This window comes from Cyrtonyx montezumae, unplaced genomic scaffold (genome assembly GCF_038088225.1).
Source record: "Cyrtonyx montezumae isolate F1298 unplaced genomic scaffold, pur_monq_1.0 scaffold_4, whole genome shotgun sequence".
In the NCBI taxonomy this organism is placed as follows: domain Eukaryota; kingdom Metazoa; phylum Chordata; class Aves; order Galliformes; family Odontophoridae; genus Cyrtonyx; species Cyrtonyx montezumae.
The window spans coordinates 19,744,753-19,758,282 of record NW_027072045.1 but is presented as its reverse complement, the minus strand read 5'-3'; the positions used below and the strand labels follow the sequence as shown (position 1 = coordinate 19,758,282).

The following is a 13,530-nucleotide window of genomic DNA, read 5'->3' as shown; positions in this document are numbered from 1 at the left end:
TATGCATAAGTCAGTTTCTGACTGAAGACTAAAGCTGCTGTTAAGTACACCAAGAGGACAGCTCCAGGAAGTACCTTGGACCAGCCCTGCAGCACTGCTGGTACATGTGCATTCTGTGCCATTCCTGCAGTGCTGAAGTAGACAGTTTGGCACTTTGTCGCTGTGCGTAGATCTGTAGTCAAAGTCTGTATAACCACTTTTTCCCAGGAGGGAGAGGACATCAAATTATTTGGCAGACTTCTTAAGAATAATGCAGAGTACCTCCCCTTCTATTCTTTGTCTTCAGAAACCTGTCTGTACTGGGACATGAACTAAAACAAGGTGCCTTTACTCCTTTAGATGTTGAAGCGGGAAGTAGACATAAGATTTATGTTGGCCCAGAGAGGATGGGAAATGTGCGTGCTGGAGTCACAAAACATACATGAGAAGGAATTGTTACTTCCAAAAAGCTTCAAATGGCAGTATTTCCTGCTTGGTGCAAACAGGCATTCACGCAAAAGACATTGCACTGCTACTGGCCCTGCCTATATCAGCTTTATAAAGACCAAGAGAGAATCAAGACACCTTGTTACGGAGGGCATACCTCATTAAATCTGATTCTGTTTCCATCTCAATTCCCACACCTTCTTTTCTGACAGACTGTATCAATATTTGGAGGCAATGTAAACATTTCCTATTGCTTTGGTTATCAGTTACTCTGATGTATGTCTGCTTTATCAATACCCGATCTGGGGTAATGACTCAGTTTTGTCTGCACTCTATGTTCCTGTATCATGTGCTGTTTCCCTCATGTGTAAATGTCAGTGGGAAACTGAGCGTTCACCTCTGTTGCCAGGGAGCATTTCTCTTCAGAGTGCTCTGTTGACTATTTCAATATCTTCTCGTTGTGTTTCAGTCAATAGCTGCAATCTGTATTGATGCTACTGCTAATTGATTGACTAATCTCAAACATACATATCCATTATTAGTGGCTGATTTGGAATGGAAGAAGTGGAAGTGGCAGCTGGTCTCTCCCAGGTGCTAAAACGATGAGTAGATTATATATTTGAGGATCACTAGTGATTTAAATTTAAGGGTTACATTTCTCCAGTTGTTTAAATTAGTGCTATTCTTTTTGCTGAACTCTGTAGAATTTAGATTGGACTGCTGGAAAAAAATCTGATCGTGAAAATATTTTCCCAAACTCTTTTAAGCGGCAACATACTCGATTTAATTTTGGTGAAGACTTGCCTACAATTGACAGTATATCCAGTACGTGTAGGGTAATGTGTTCCTGACTGAGTCAGAATCTCGGTGCTTCCCAGAATGGATCCTTAATCCTGAAGAGATGAGCTTTTCCCATAGCAGCTCAGACTCACTTAGGATGCTGCTCCCCATGGGCCTGGAGTCCATGTGGGCTAAGGCAGCTCCCCTCCATTTAGTTAACTCTGCATCTATTGCTTTTCTTTGCAATAAGACACTAACTGGCAGTTCCATCTTTCAGAAACGTTATTTTTGCCTTTAAAAATGAGAGATTTTGCTCCGGTATCATTCAGTCCATTATTCCTATTCCTGCCCTCTCCAACTACCTTTCGGTGTTATTTTTCCCCTGTTATCTGAGTCTAGTGACTTAAAGCTCTATCTCTGCTACCTCTTTAGAAGGCCGTTCTCCCTGACTGATGAGAAGAACATCATAAGAAAGCTGAGGGCTCTCTCTGCCTTGCTTCCAACAGAGAGTCAAGATGAGGATGAGGGTTATCTACCTGAGGCAGTTTTCTTGTATGAGCATTTTGACTTGGTAATATCAGAGAGCTCGGGCTCTAAAATGCTTCCATGTGTTGGTGTGGAGGGATAAAAGGATAGGTCAGTTCTGTTCAGCCTGTAGCCTTTCTCCTAATGGATCATACTGCAAACAGCTTATTGCTGTGACCTAGAAGGTCTTCAGCCACCTGTGGGGATCAGAAAGGATTTGACTAGTTGAAGGAAGGCAGGGGAAATCTTAAGGATCTGTTAGTGTCCCTCTTCATGGTTCAGCTTTGTTTGCTTCCTGTGGGACCTGGATGTTTCTGTCTAATCTCTGTCCAGTAGCTCATCACTCAGTAAGCACTCAGTAACCCTGAGCTTCTGTGTTCTGTTTCAAGCCCTTGAGGTGTGAACTGTGGAGAGCAGTGTAAATATTTCACAGTTACATCAAGTTTCACAGTTATATTCAAGCTCACATCCTTTAGCTCCTTTGCCAGACCCAATTCCAGCTCTTCAGCCCCCACTCGTCCATCCATCGTGGGTGTGCTCTTGAGCCTCCACTCGTCCATCCATCGTGGGTGTGCTCTTTAGCCCCCACTCGTCCATCCATCCTGGGGGTGCTCTTGAGCCCCCACTCGTCCATCCATCCTGGGGGTGCTCTTGAGCCCCCACTCGTCCATCCATCCTGGGGGTGCTCTTGAGCCCCCACTCGTCCATCCATCCTGGGGGTGCTCTTGAGCCCCCACTCGTCCATCCACCGTGGGTGTGCTATTGAGACCCCACTTATCCATTCATCCTGGGGGTGCTCTTGAGCCCCCAGTCGTCCATCCATCCTGGGGGTGCTCTTGAGCCCCCACTAGTCCATCCACCCTGGGGGTGCTCTTGAGCCCACACTCGTCCATCCACCCTGGGGGTGCTCTTGAACCCCCAGTCGTCCATACATCGTGGGTGTGCTCTTGAGCCCCCAGTCGTCCATCCATCCTGGGTGTGCTCTTGAGCCCCCAGTCGTCCATCCATCGTGGGTGTGCTCTTGAGCCCCCAGTCGTCCATCCATCCTGGGTGTGCTCTTGAGCCCCCAGTCGTCCATCAATCCTGGGGGTGCTCTTGAGCCCCCAGTCGTCCATCCATCCTGGGGGTGCTCTTGAGCCCCCACTCGTCCATCCATCCTGGGGGTGCTCTTGAGCCCCCACTCGTCCATCCATCCTGGGGGTGCTCTTGAGCCCACAGTCGTCCATCCATCGTGGGTGTGCTCTTTTGCCCACAGTCGTCCATCCATCGTGGGTGTGCTCTTGAGCCCCCATTCGTCCATCCATCGTGGGTGTGCTCTTGAGCCCCCAGTCCTCCATCCATCGTGGGTGTGCTCTTGAGCCCCCAGTCCTCCATCCATCGTGGGTGTGGTCTTGAGCCCCCATTCGTCTATCCAGCGTGGGTGTGCTCTTGAGCCCCCACTCGTCTATCCATCGTGGGTGTGCTCTTGAGCCCCCACTCGTCCATCCATCGTGGGTGTGCTCTTCAGCCCCCAGTCGTCCATCCATTGTGGGTGTGCTGTTGAGCCCCCATTTGTCCATCATCTCGTCGTCCATCATCTCTGTCCATCCGTCGTCCATCTGTCCGTGTGTCCGTTCGTCGTCCGTCCGTCGTCCATCCATCGTCCGTCCATCCGTCGTCCGTCCGTCGTCCGTCCGTCGTCCGTCCGTCGTCCGTCCGTCCTTTGTCCGTCCGTCGTCCGTCCGTCCTTTGTCCGTCCGTCGTCCGTCCGTCCTTTGTCCGTCCGTCGTCTGTCGTTTGTCCGTCGTCCGTCCGTCATCCGTCCGTCGTCCATCTGTCGTCCGTCGTCCATCATCTGTCCGTCGTCCGTCCGTCTTCCGTCAAACTAACTCCGTCTGATGGATTGCCAGATGCATTAAAATGATACCAGAATGAAGAGGATTAAACTACATTATTTATATTAAAATGGGATAAACAATAAAGTTTCTTTGACTCAGTTATATTCAAAATTTCTTCAAAGCTCAACCATCAAATGCTAAGTCAAGTGAGAAGTGAAAAACTAGAGCTAGAAAAAAGCTACATCTTTCTAATTATTATTCTAATATAATAACCAACTTCTGAGCTTGAAGAAAATTAGAGAAAAACTATATTTTCTAAAAATTTTAAAGGTCATTCAGCAGCACACAGTATATCAGCAAACGAGAGTTACACAAACGGGCAATCTCTTCTTGAATATTCAGCTCCAGTGGGCAGGTCAGAATTTAAGAGCAGAGCTAGAGCACGAGAGAAAGAAAACGATCAAATGAAAGACAAAGATCAAATGAAAGAAAAAACAAACGAGGGAGGGGGGGGGTATTGGTCCTTTTAAAATATTGCTCAGTCAGCATTCACACAAGAAGCAGCCTATGTTTACAAATCCATTCACAAACACCTAGTACATCCCTGAAGTCCTGAATTTGGTTACTACGTGCATTCCATCTGTAAGGTGAAGAAGCAAGCATGCCCAATTCCACACACCTGAGTGGGTAGACTTGTGCTGCCATGTGTGTTGAAGAGGTGTTTCAAGTCCTTTAGCCATTGTAACAAGCTTTCTGGCAGCATTCGTTATTTTCTTCTCAGCTCTGCGGGTGACCATGGAGCATGAAAAAAAATTTAAGCTCTCCAGACACCGCATTTCATACAAAGCTACGATAGCAAAAGTCAAAGAATACTGAGAAGACAAGGTGTGAGACAGCTCATCAAGTCTCTGTCAGCAAGCTCAGCCATGACTCCACACCCATCGCATCAGATCGGGACAGGCCAATGCTTGCTCCAACACAGGATGAACAACACTATTGGACAAACAGCATCATACCAAGTTTATATACTTCTTTTGGAACCAAAGATATCCAATCGTGCCTGAGCTTACCCTTCATGTTTCCCATGGTCAGTAAGCTGTTGGAGACATGTCAGGTAGCAATTCTGCATTTTCCGTGCCATCTCCCGGCGCTCTCTGACAACTTCTGCCTTAATCATTGCAGCAGCTCTCCGCTTACTCTCACGGATATAACAGAGCATGTCACCTAAAGAAACATACTTCATTAGGGACAGCTCTGCCACAGAGGAGACAAACACCTCCAAACAGACTGCTGATCAGACCTGCAGCAAGGCAGCAATGGCCCACCTTTACCAGCCAACCTTCTGCCCAGATCCACACGCCCACTGTGCTCCACAGGCTCTACACTGCAGAAAGACCCAGAGCCAGCACCTTACAGCACACTGCATACAACAGCCTAGTTGGCTCACTCTGCACCTCCATCAGCATTTAGCTCACAGCAAACACAAGGGGCAGAGCTTTGGGATGAATGCTAATTGGCACACGCAGGGCATGTACCTTTTAAAAAACACAGGAACTAGTGCAACAACACAGGGACAGCATAACAAGGCTTCATCCCTGCAAAGAAGCTTGCCCAAGACTATGGCAAGATTCCTGGCAGTAAGAAAGGAACTAGGAATTCTCAGGGGACTTGGCTGTCAGACTCCCAGGCCGAGTTGACTGAAGTTAGGAAGAAGTATGGAGTAAATTATTTTGCTCTCCTAACCTTTTAACTGGACTTCTTGTACTTACTCTTTATCTTAGTCACGGCTCTAATGTACTGAGCATGCAATTCTTCCAGCCCTTTCTTGCAGTCACAAGATGTACAGGCTTTGGAGATGTTCCCCGTGGACAGCGTCCTGAAAAGCATACAAGTCTTTCAGCACAGGAGAGCTGAAACCTTAAAAACGTCCCCTTGCTCACACTGCTTTTTGAAATAGCACAAACTTCTACGTAACGCTCCTTCACTGTAGTCATCTCTCTGTTCAGTTCCTCTATGGAAGCCCTTCACAGGACGAATCACACGTTAGCAATCAACCTCTAAACTCGCAGGACACTAAGCACTTCAAAAGAGCATTTTTGAAAGCACTAATTGCCAGACATGAAGCACAAACGTTTCGTAACAATGAGAAAACTGAAAATGCTTACTTCAGGTTGGAGATAGTCTCTTCATAACTTTGAATAAGCTGCTGCTTCTCTGCAGCATACCTCTGCATCATGTCTCTCTCAAGCTGGGCTTTTGTATCCTCATGGTGCTGCTGATAAGTTCTTTCGCACCTATGATTTCAAGAAAGAAAAACACTGCCTATGTTTCTTCCTCTTCTAAATGGGGTTCAACTTCTTTAACAAAGAAGCTACGTTTCCAGGTCACATCCTCCTCATGAACGCCTGCAGTATCAAAGTTCACAAAAGAAACTAAACTATTAACAGACTTAACCTGTCAATGGCTTCTTGTTTATCCTTGTCAGATTCTTGAACCACCTTCCTCATTTGACAGCAGAGATCCTGGTTTGAGCTTTTCAGTTTTTCCTCATTTTCTTTTAGTTGTTTAATAGTCAATGCATGGTTCTGCACCAAAAGGAGACAAGTAACAGGTGAGTTTTAAGGCATCTTCTATATTTGCAGGTTTGGGTTTGTTCAGTTGTGTTGTTGTGTTGGGTTTTTTTTTTTTTAATAGGAATTCAAAGCATTTTTCTCTCACCTGAACTTCACTAAGCAAAATTTCATTCGCCCTTCTGAGTCCTAAAACTTCTTCCATAAGATTGCCAGGAACTAATGGACTGGCCACCACAGCTTCACTTTGATTTGTCACTGGCTAAAAAATAAATTTAAGATGATAACTCTCAAGACACGCTCTAGAAACAGATTCATGAAAGAGTTTCAACTGTATTTTACTTACAGAAAGCAAAACCAAGCAAGAAGGAAAATACTGCAGTGCAGTAATAGTAACGCTGTTATTCTTTAGGAATAGCAGTATGAAACTTTTCAGAAGCGTACACTCAGCACTGCATTTGTTAGCTGAATGACTGCTACTATTCCACTGAGAGACTGTACCCCTGAAGCAAACTGTATTCCTGTCCCACACCCAGGTCAGAACACACAGATTACAAAGAGTGCGTGCTACAGCTCCAATCACATTACAATTTGAAGTTGATCACGTGGCCAAGAGACAACATTAATCCCACCCAACATTAAAGAGACACAGAAGACCACAGAATTGACCAAGTTGGAAAGGGCTTTTAACGATCATCTAGTCCAACCCCCTGCCACAGGCAGGGATACTTCCCACAAAATCCAAATCCGCCCCATCCAACCTGACCTTGAATACATCCAGGGATGAGGCAACCCCAACTTCTGAGCAATGTGCCTTGCAACCATCATCAAGCAAATAATTTTCCTTAGGTGTTACTTTAATCTATTATTTCATCAACTCTAAACACTATCCCTTGTCCTGTCACTACATGCTCTTGCAAAAATCTCTCAATCTTTCCTATAAGCAACATTTAAGTACTGAAAGGCTGCAAAAAAGGTTTCATTGGATCCTTCCTTTCACCAGACTTAACAACCCCAGCTCTCTCAGGCTTTCTTCAAAGAAAGGCTCCAGCCACAGCTCCTCCAGCGCTCTGAACATTTTTGTGGTCCACTCTAACAGGTCAACGTCTCTCTTGTGCTCCAGGTTAGAGCATTGGCTGCAACACCACAGGTGAGGTCTTAGAATGGCAGAGGAGAGGGGGAATAATCACCTTCCTCAGCCTGCAGGCCATGCTTCTTTCTACGCAGCCCAGGATAGGATTGATCACACGAGAGCGTGAATACCATAAAGAAAGCAATCTGCTTTAACGTCCCATCCATTACACACATCGACTCTCAGAGAAATAACAAGTCTTCAGGGGGAAAAAGAAAACCTACTGTCCCCGGTGAAATTCAGGTTTAATTAACAAAGCACAGTGGCTATTATACACTATCAGCCAAGTAAGCTACTGTATCAGAACTTAAAAAAGACATTCTGCCCAAGTCACGCTATTCAGTTTCTTTCTTTCTCACCACAGATACAAAACAGAATATTGCCAAAACAACAAGATTTCCCTTAAGATCAAAGGCAAATCTCCTTAACTGCTCTGAATGCTACGTAGCTTTTGTTGTTGTTGCTCACTTTTCGTAAGAAATTTAAATATTGGTTTCATTTATTAAACCCCAGTACAAATTACAAGGACTTGAAAAATATGTGAAAGAACAAACCTCCGACTCTTTTGATGCTTTTTCTGCTTTCGACAACTGCTTGAATTCCTCTAATTCCTTCTGGCAATCTTTAAGATCATTTTGTAATTGAGTAATCTGCTTTCTATTTGTTTTATTACTGCTCAATAAGCGTTGCAGTTCAGCTTTTAATTCTACAATAATTTCATCTTTAGAGAGTTCTTTCTCCATGCCTTTCTTCTGAATTATACTATTGGGGAAAAATACAAAAAACAAAAGTTCAGTATTCAAAAGACAAGACACACTTATCCAGAAGTCATTCTCAGCAAGAAGAGCAACTGATACTAACTAACTGGGACTGTACTTAACTACCATAAATACAGATGTTCAACTCTAAGAGGTAAGAGTAAAAAAGGATGAAAGAACATGAAAACAAAAGCCACGTGCTTGTTCATTAAGCTGGAATTATCGTGCAGAAAACTTGTTCATTCTGCTGTTTCCCGCAGAAGGTCCATTCTCATGTGACCTGAAGTCCTTCAAGACGACTTGCTTTAAAGACAGCGTGGCCATAAAACAGCACCGTGAAATCTCTGAGCAAATAGGCATCCATGCACATAATCCACACCATCAGGAAAACAGTCATCAAGGAGTACAGTCCATGCAAGCAGGTAAATCACATTTCTCCACAGGTAAAGGTACGGCTGCCCGTTGTTGAGAAATTCAGCTGCACTCCTTATGCAGATCAGACACTCAAGTACACTGTGATATTCCCTATAACCTATTCCAGATTTTACAAGATTTAATGAAGCAGGGTTCAAGTCTTGACACACACAAGGCTAGTCTCCCATGCTAGGCAACACTGAATGCTTCTTAGGCATCATCAGTGGAAAACCTCCTTACTTCGTTACACAAGTTAAATGCTTTCCACTGAACACTCGTGGCAATCAAAAAAAATAAGCACTCCAGAAAAGACAAAAAGAAAGGAATTGCACTCGAGGAACAGTAACAGTCCTTATGAAACCCGAGTGCACAGTAAGCAGCCACGAAGCATCCAACATATGGTATTAGCTCCAATTCCTGTTTCCCCAATGACCTAGGAACACAGGAAGCGTCTTTCACAAAAAAATAGAAAGTAGAAATTGAACTTGCACATTAATTGTGTACATTACGGAGGATTTTATACTTTTTTTTCCAGTAAGAATCACTCAATACCTGCAGAACCTTGAGTTATTCACAGATTCAGGAGATCCATAGAATGTACATTTTTCCTTCAGTTCCATTAGTTGTTCCTTAAAGGAAGAGACCAAAAACAAGTTACACTTCAAGTAAATGCAACAAGACAATAACTCTTTCAAAGAAAAATACATGGAGCTACATAACCAGTATTTAGAAAGAATTTTCTTGAGTGATCTACTGTCTGCTCTTTTCTTTTAAACTAATCATTTTGAAAGCAAAGCATAACATTTAACAACTACAAATTTACTAGTGAATATTTTCTGTTGCTCAGTATGTTCTATTGATCTTCCAGGTCACACGTGAAATTAAATATTGCTACTTTTTTCCTCGTGATGCCCTGTTGCCATAGATTTTACCATACAAAAAGTACACAAGGATTCCTTGCTTCGAGATGATAGGTTTAAACAAACCACTTACTGAATTGGAAACACAGACTTCCAGTGATATTTAAGAGGACTCCTTAGTATTCCTTCTTGATGGCACAACAAAAATTTCAGAACATAAATCCTGCAATCCTCTCTATGGCCCAACTATATGACGACATTCCCAACACACTCAATCTGTGTCCTTCCTTTTCCATAAGCAGGTCAGATGCACGATATCAGGTTCATGCCGATACATATATACATATATATCTATGTATGAAACCACCAGCCCATCAGCTATAATGCTTACCCCTCGAAAGTCAAAACCTAATTCGAAGTCACATATTTAATAAAATAAATTAACCTGCAAAGCCTTGTTCAGGTTTTTGCTTATCCCGTGAGCAGACTGAGCTCATTGCAACCGAAACCGTAACTGGTCTGCCTCCTGTATCGAGCCTAATGCTGGAAAGAAAAGGAGACAGAAAAACAGAAAGGCATGAACATGCAAGAAAGACTGTGCAACCTGAAAAAAAAATACAAAGAACAACAGCAAGAGTACTCACTGCACCAAACAGGTGAGCTTGGGTTACTCCTGTTCTCAAATGTAAGTGGCAGTTTGTTTTCAACTTTGGGGGCTACACTGACTGTACTTTTTCCAGAAGTTTTAGAGTACCTTAAATACAAAGACCATGAGAAGGAAGATGTGCCAAAGGTGTGCTTTCTGTGTAGCTCGTCAGAATTAAAAACAAACCAACAAAACTGTGCAAACTGTGCAAAGCGGGAACAGGAAAACCTTGGAAAACGAGACACTTCTGCTTCCTCCACAGATAAGTTTTGTTCTATGAGTTTGACCATTTATTATTGGTGTAAGGCACTTGCTGAATAAAGAATGGAGGAAGATGTCACGGTGATTCTCCAGCTGGCTGTCAGGCTCTTTTTATCAATTATATGATTTCTACATTATACAGATCTAATACGTTTTTTCTCCTCCTCCATCCTCACTACTATGCTCTCTCTGGAGAGACTTTTCTTTCAGATTACCGTAGTTCTCAAGCAGAACATATGCTTAAACCCAGGATCTGGTAAGAAAGGCATTTCAGCAAGTTGTTTGCTTTCTAGGAAACAACAACATAACTATTAAATAGTTCAGCACCTAGTGGGAGGCACGAGACATAAACGTAATGAGCAGAATATTCTATATGCTGTTCCTACGGATGCAAATTGCCAAGAAGCAGTCTCCAGCTAAAAGAAAAGCTTTAAACGTTTTTATTTGGAATGGCAATTTATATTCCCTTTTCTTATTGTACAACAGTAAAGCTCTGCGTCACGAAGACCTAACTAGTGAAAACCAGATCAAGATTGCTCATACTACATGTAAAGGCTGAAATCACCACGTACACGCTGACAGACCAACTATTTGAAGCACTGTGCCTATCCAGACTATTCACATGGGATAACACCAATGTCTTTCCTAGAAGAAAGCATCTGTGGCAGCATAGCATATTGGTATAGCCCAACAAACCCAAAAACTTACATGAAAGTGAGTGGCTTGCTCAAAAGACTGTTATTTAGTCCAAAAGTTAGTTTGCATAGATGCGGCACTCGTTTCTTTAGTTGGTTGATTTTCTTACTGTAGTTTAAACTTAAGTAAACTTCATTTAAGCCTGACTAAGGTATTCCACAGGAGGTGATCCAGTATACATTTAGCTTGACGTTGATTCAATTTCAGTAGGAGCACAGATTTGCAGTGTCGAGGTGTGAGCAAAAGACTTACCTGTTTGCAGTAAGTTTGCACACTGCTTTTGGCTTTCTCCGAGGCTTCTTGTCAATCGATCTATTATTGCCATTTTTTCACATTTGGTTTCTTCCAGCATTTTCTCCAGTTCCTTAACACGCTCTCCTAGACTTTGGCAAAGTTTTCTCTAGGAAGAAAAATGATGTTTATTCAGGCTACAAACACCCAACCATCACAGATAGAGAAGTGACCTCTCAGAGCAACTAAGTTTCCACTAAGAAACAGTTCAGTATACCCATCTAAGAACAAACACAGCTCCCAACTGCTCTGTGCTTCCTATAGCAGCAGTGTGTTATCAGCTTGTCAGACAGGCCCTGGAATTAGTGATGCGTTCACAGCCCAAGCTTAACTGAAGTCAACTGAGCTTAAGCCTAGCTAGTAAGTTTCAATGCACCGTACAACAAGAAATGTAGTTTTTCACAATACAGAAAGTCCTTCCTATGGCAACGCTTAGCTAGGTGTAAAGATGAGATACTGTACCCCCCTTTCAACTCACTGCAAGAAATGCTTTTTCTTTTGCAAAATAAAACGGTTAACTTTTCAAGTGTACAGCCCATTTCATGCATATCTACGTTAAGATACAAAACAACAGGCATAGAAGTAAAGAACTTTAATTCTATTTCCTTTATATGAAAGATGACCATCTATCAAAGCCTGACTAGAATACACTGTTTGAATGTACACGGGCAGCTCCAACAGTAACACCTCCTATTTTATTATGTTGACTTAGAGCAGAGGCAGATGTTGGTGATATGGCAGTTGAGGTTTAGCCTTCCTGCCAATATTCCTTTACACTCTGTTACCATGTGACAGATGGCAGCAGAGGGGCAGTATGGAAAAATGGTACCTGACGTGGAAGAAAACATGAAGCAAAGGTGTGTTATTGAATTTCTCCGGGTAGGAAAAAACAAAAACAAAAAACATGACACTCACTGACATTAACTGACACTTGCTTAACATTTATGGAGAACAAACACTGGATGTGAGTATAGTGAGCACTCCATCTACTGCCTGGGCAAGAGATGAGGAATACACACGACACTGCAGGGCTCATTAGTTGCATCGTCATCTTATCTGTTCAGCTTTCTATGTCACTCTTGCAAAACTCAGTCTGCACTGTAAGTTCTACACTCTCTTTAGAAGAGTAAAACATAAATTAAAAAATGAAAAGGACAAAAAGATGGTGAAATACTAGTGACATAAACCTTCAGAATACCTTCTTTTTAACCTCTTGTTCTCTTGCATAGACATCTTCATTATATTCTTCACATTCTTCAATCTGAATTTCCAGAGCTTCGCTCTCAAAGTCAAGGGACATCGTATCTTCGTGGGACATGATGATACCTTCGAGCACCCAGAAAATCCTACAAGACAGGAAAATATCCCACGTGAAAGAAAGTAGAGGAGAAAAGTCTACTCCAAAAACCTCCAAAGTTAAGGAGCCAAACAGACAAATGTGTTCTTGAAAGACATGTCTTCCAGGATGAGCAATGCTTCTTATCTCTAAGAACTGACAATTGAAGGCAAATTACCTGAGTGTTTTAAACATCAGGACTTTACTATAACTCCCCTAAGACAATCTCTCGCCGATTCCGCTCTGTGCTAAATTCATAGATACATTAGGTTGGAAAGGACCTACAAGATCATCCAGTCCAACCATCCTCCCGTCACCATCCCAACCCACTAAGCTACTCAATCAAATCCCTTAGCACCTCATCTAAACGCTTCTTGAACAGCGCTAGGGATGGTGCCTCAACCACCTCCCTAGGCAGGCCATTCCAGCGCCTGACCACTCTTTCAGAGAAAGAATGCTTCCTCAAATCTAATCTAAATCTTCCCCGGCGCCACTTGTGGCCATTCCCTCTCGTCCTGTCTTTATTTATCAGGGAGAAGAGGCCCACCCCTCCTCACCACAACCCCCCTTCAGGAAGTGGTAGAGTGCAATAAGGTCTCCTCTGAGCCTCCTCTTCTCCAGACTAAACAATCCCAGCTCCCTCAGCCGCTCCTCATAAGACTTGTGCTCCAGGCCCCTCACCAGTTTTGTTGCCCTTCTCTGAACACGCTCCAGGGCCTCAATGTCCTTCTTGTAGTGAGGGGCCCAAAACTGAACACAGTACTCGAGGTGCGGCCGTACCAGAGCTGAGTACAGGGGGATGATCACCTCCCTGCTCCTGCTGGCTACACTATTTCTAATACAGGCCAGGATGCCGTTGGCCTTCTGGGCCGCCTGGGCACACTGCCGGCTCATGTTAAGCCAAGCATCAACCAACACCCCCAGGTGCTTTTCTTCTCTGCATTCCTCAAGCCCCAAGCTTCTGCCCCAAGCCTATAGAACAGCACAAGTACACTACCGCTCCGTGAAGGACCGGGCC

General features: G+C 43.6%; 1 protein-coding gene across 1 annotated transcript; it reads right to left on the bottom strand.

The window, feature by feature from the left end:
* Nucleotides 1-5,709: 5,709 nt before the first annotated feature.
* LOC136055065 (centrosomal protein of 152 kDa-like) lies at nucleotides 5,710-12,476 on the bottom strand. The gene is made up of 6 exons (XM_065746671.1): nucleotides 12,375-12,476; nucleotides 8,975-9,051; nucleotides 7,805-8,012; nucleotides 6,267-6,380; nucleotides 6,003-6,133; nucleotides 5,710-5,842 (listed from the first exon to the last, which is right to left on the bottom strand). Exons 1-6 carry the CDS (start codon nucleotides 12,474-12,476, stop codon nucleotides 5,710-5,712), a joined length of 765 nt encoding a protein of 254 aa, XP_065602743.1.
* Between the last annotated feature and the right edge of the window lie 1,054 nt (nucleotides 12,477-13,530).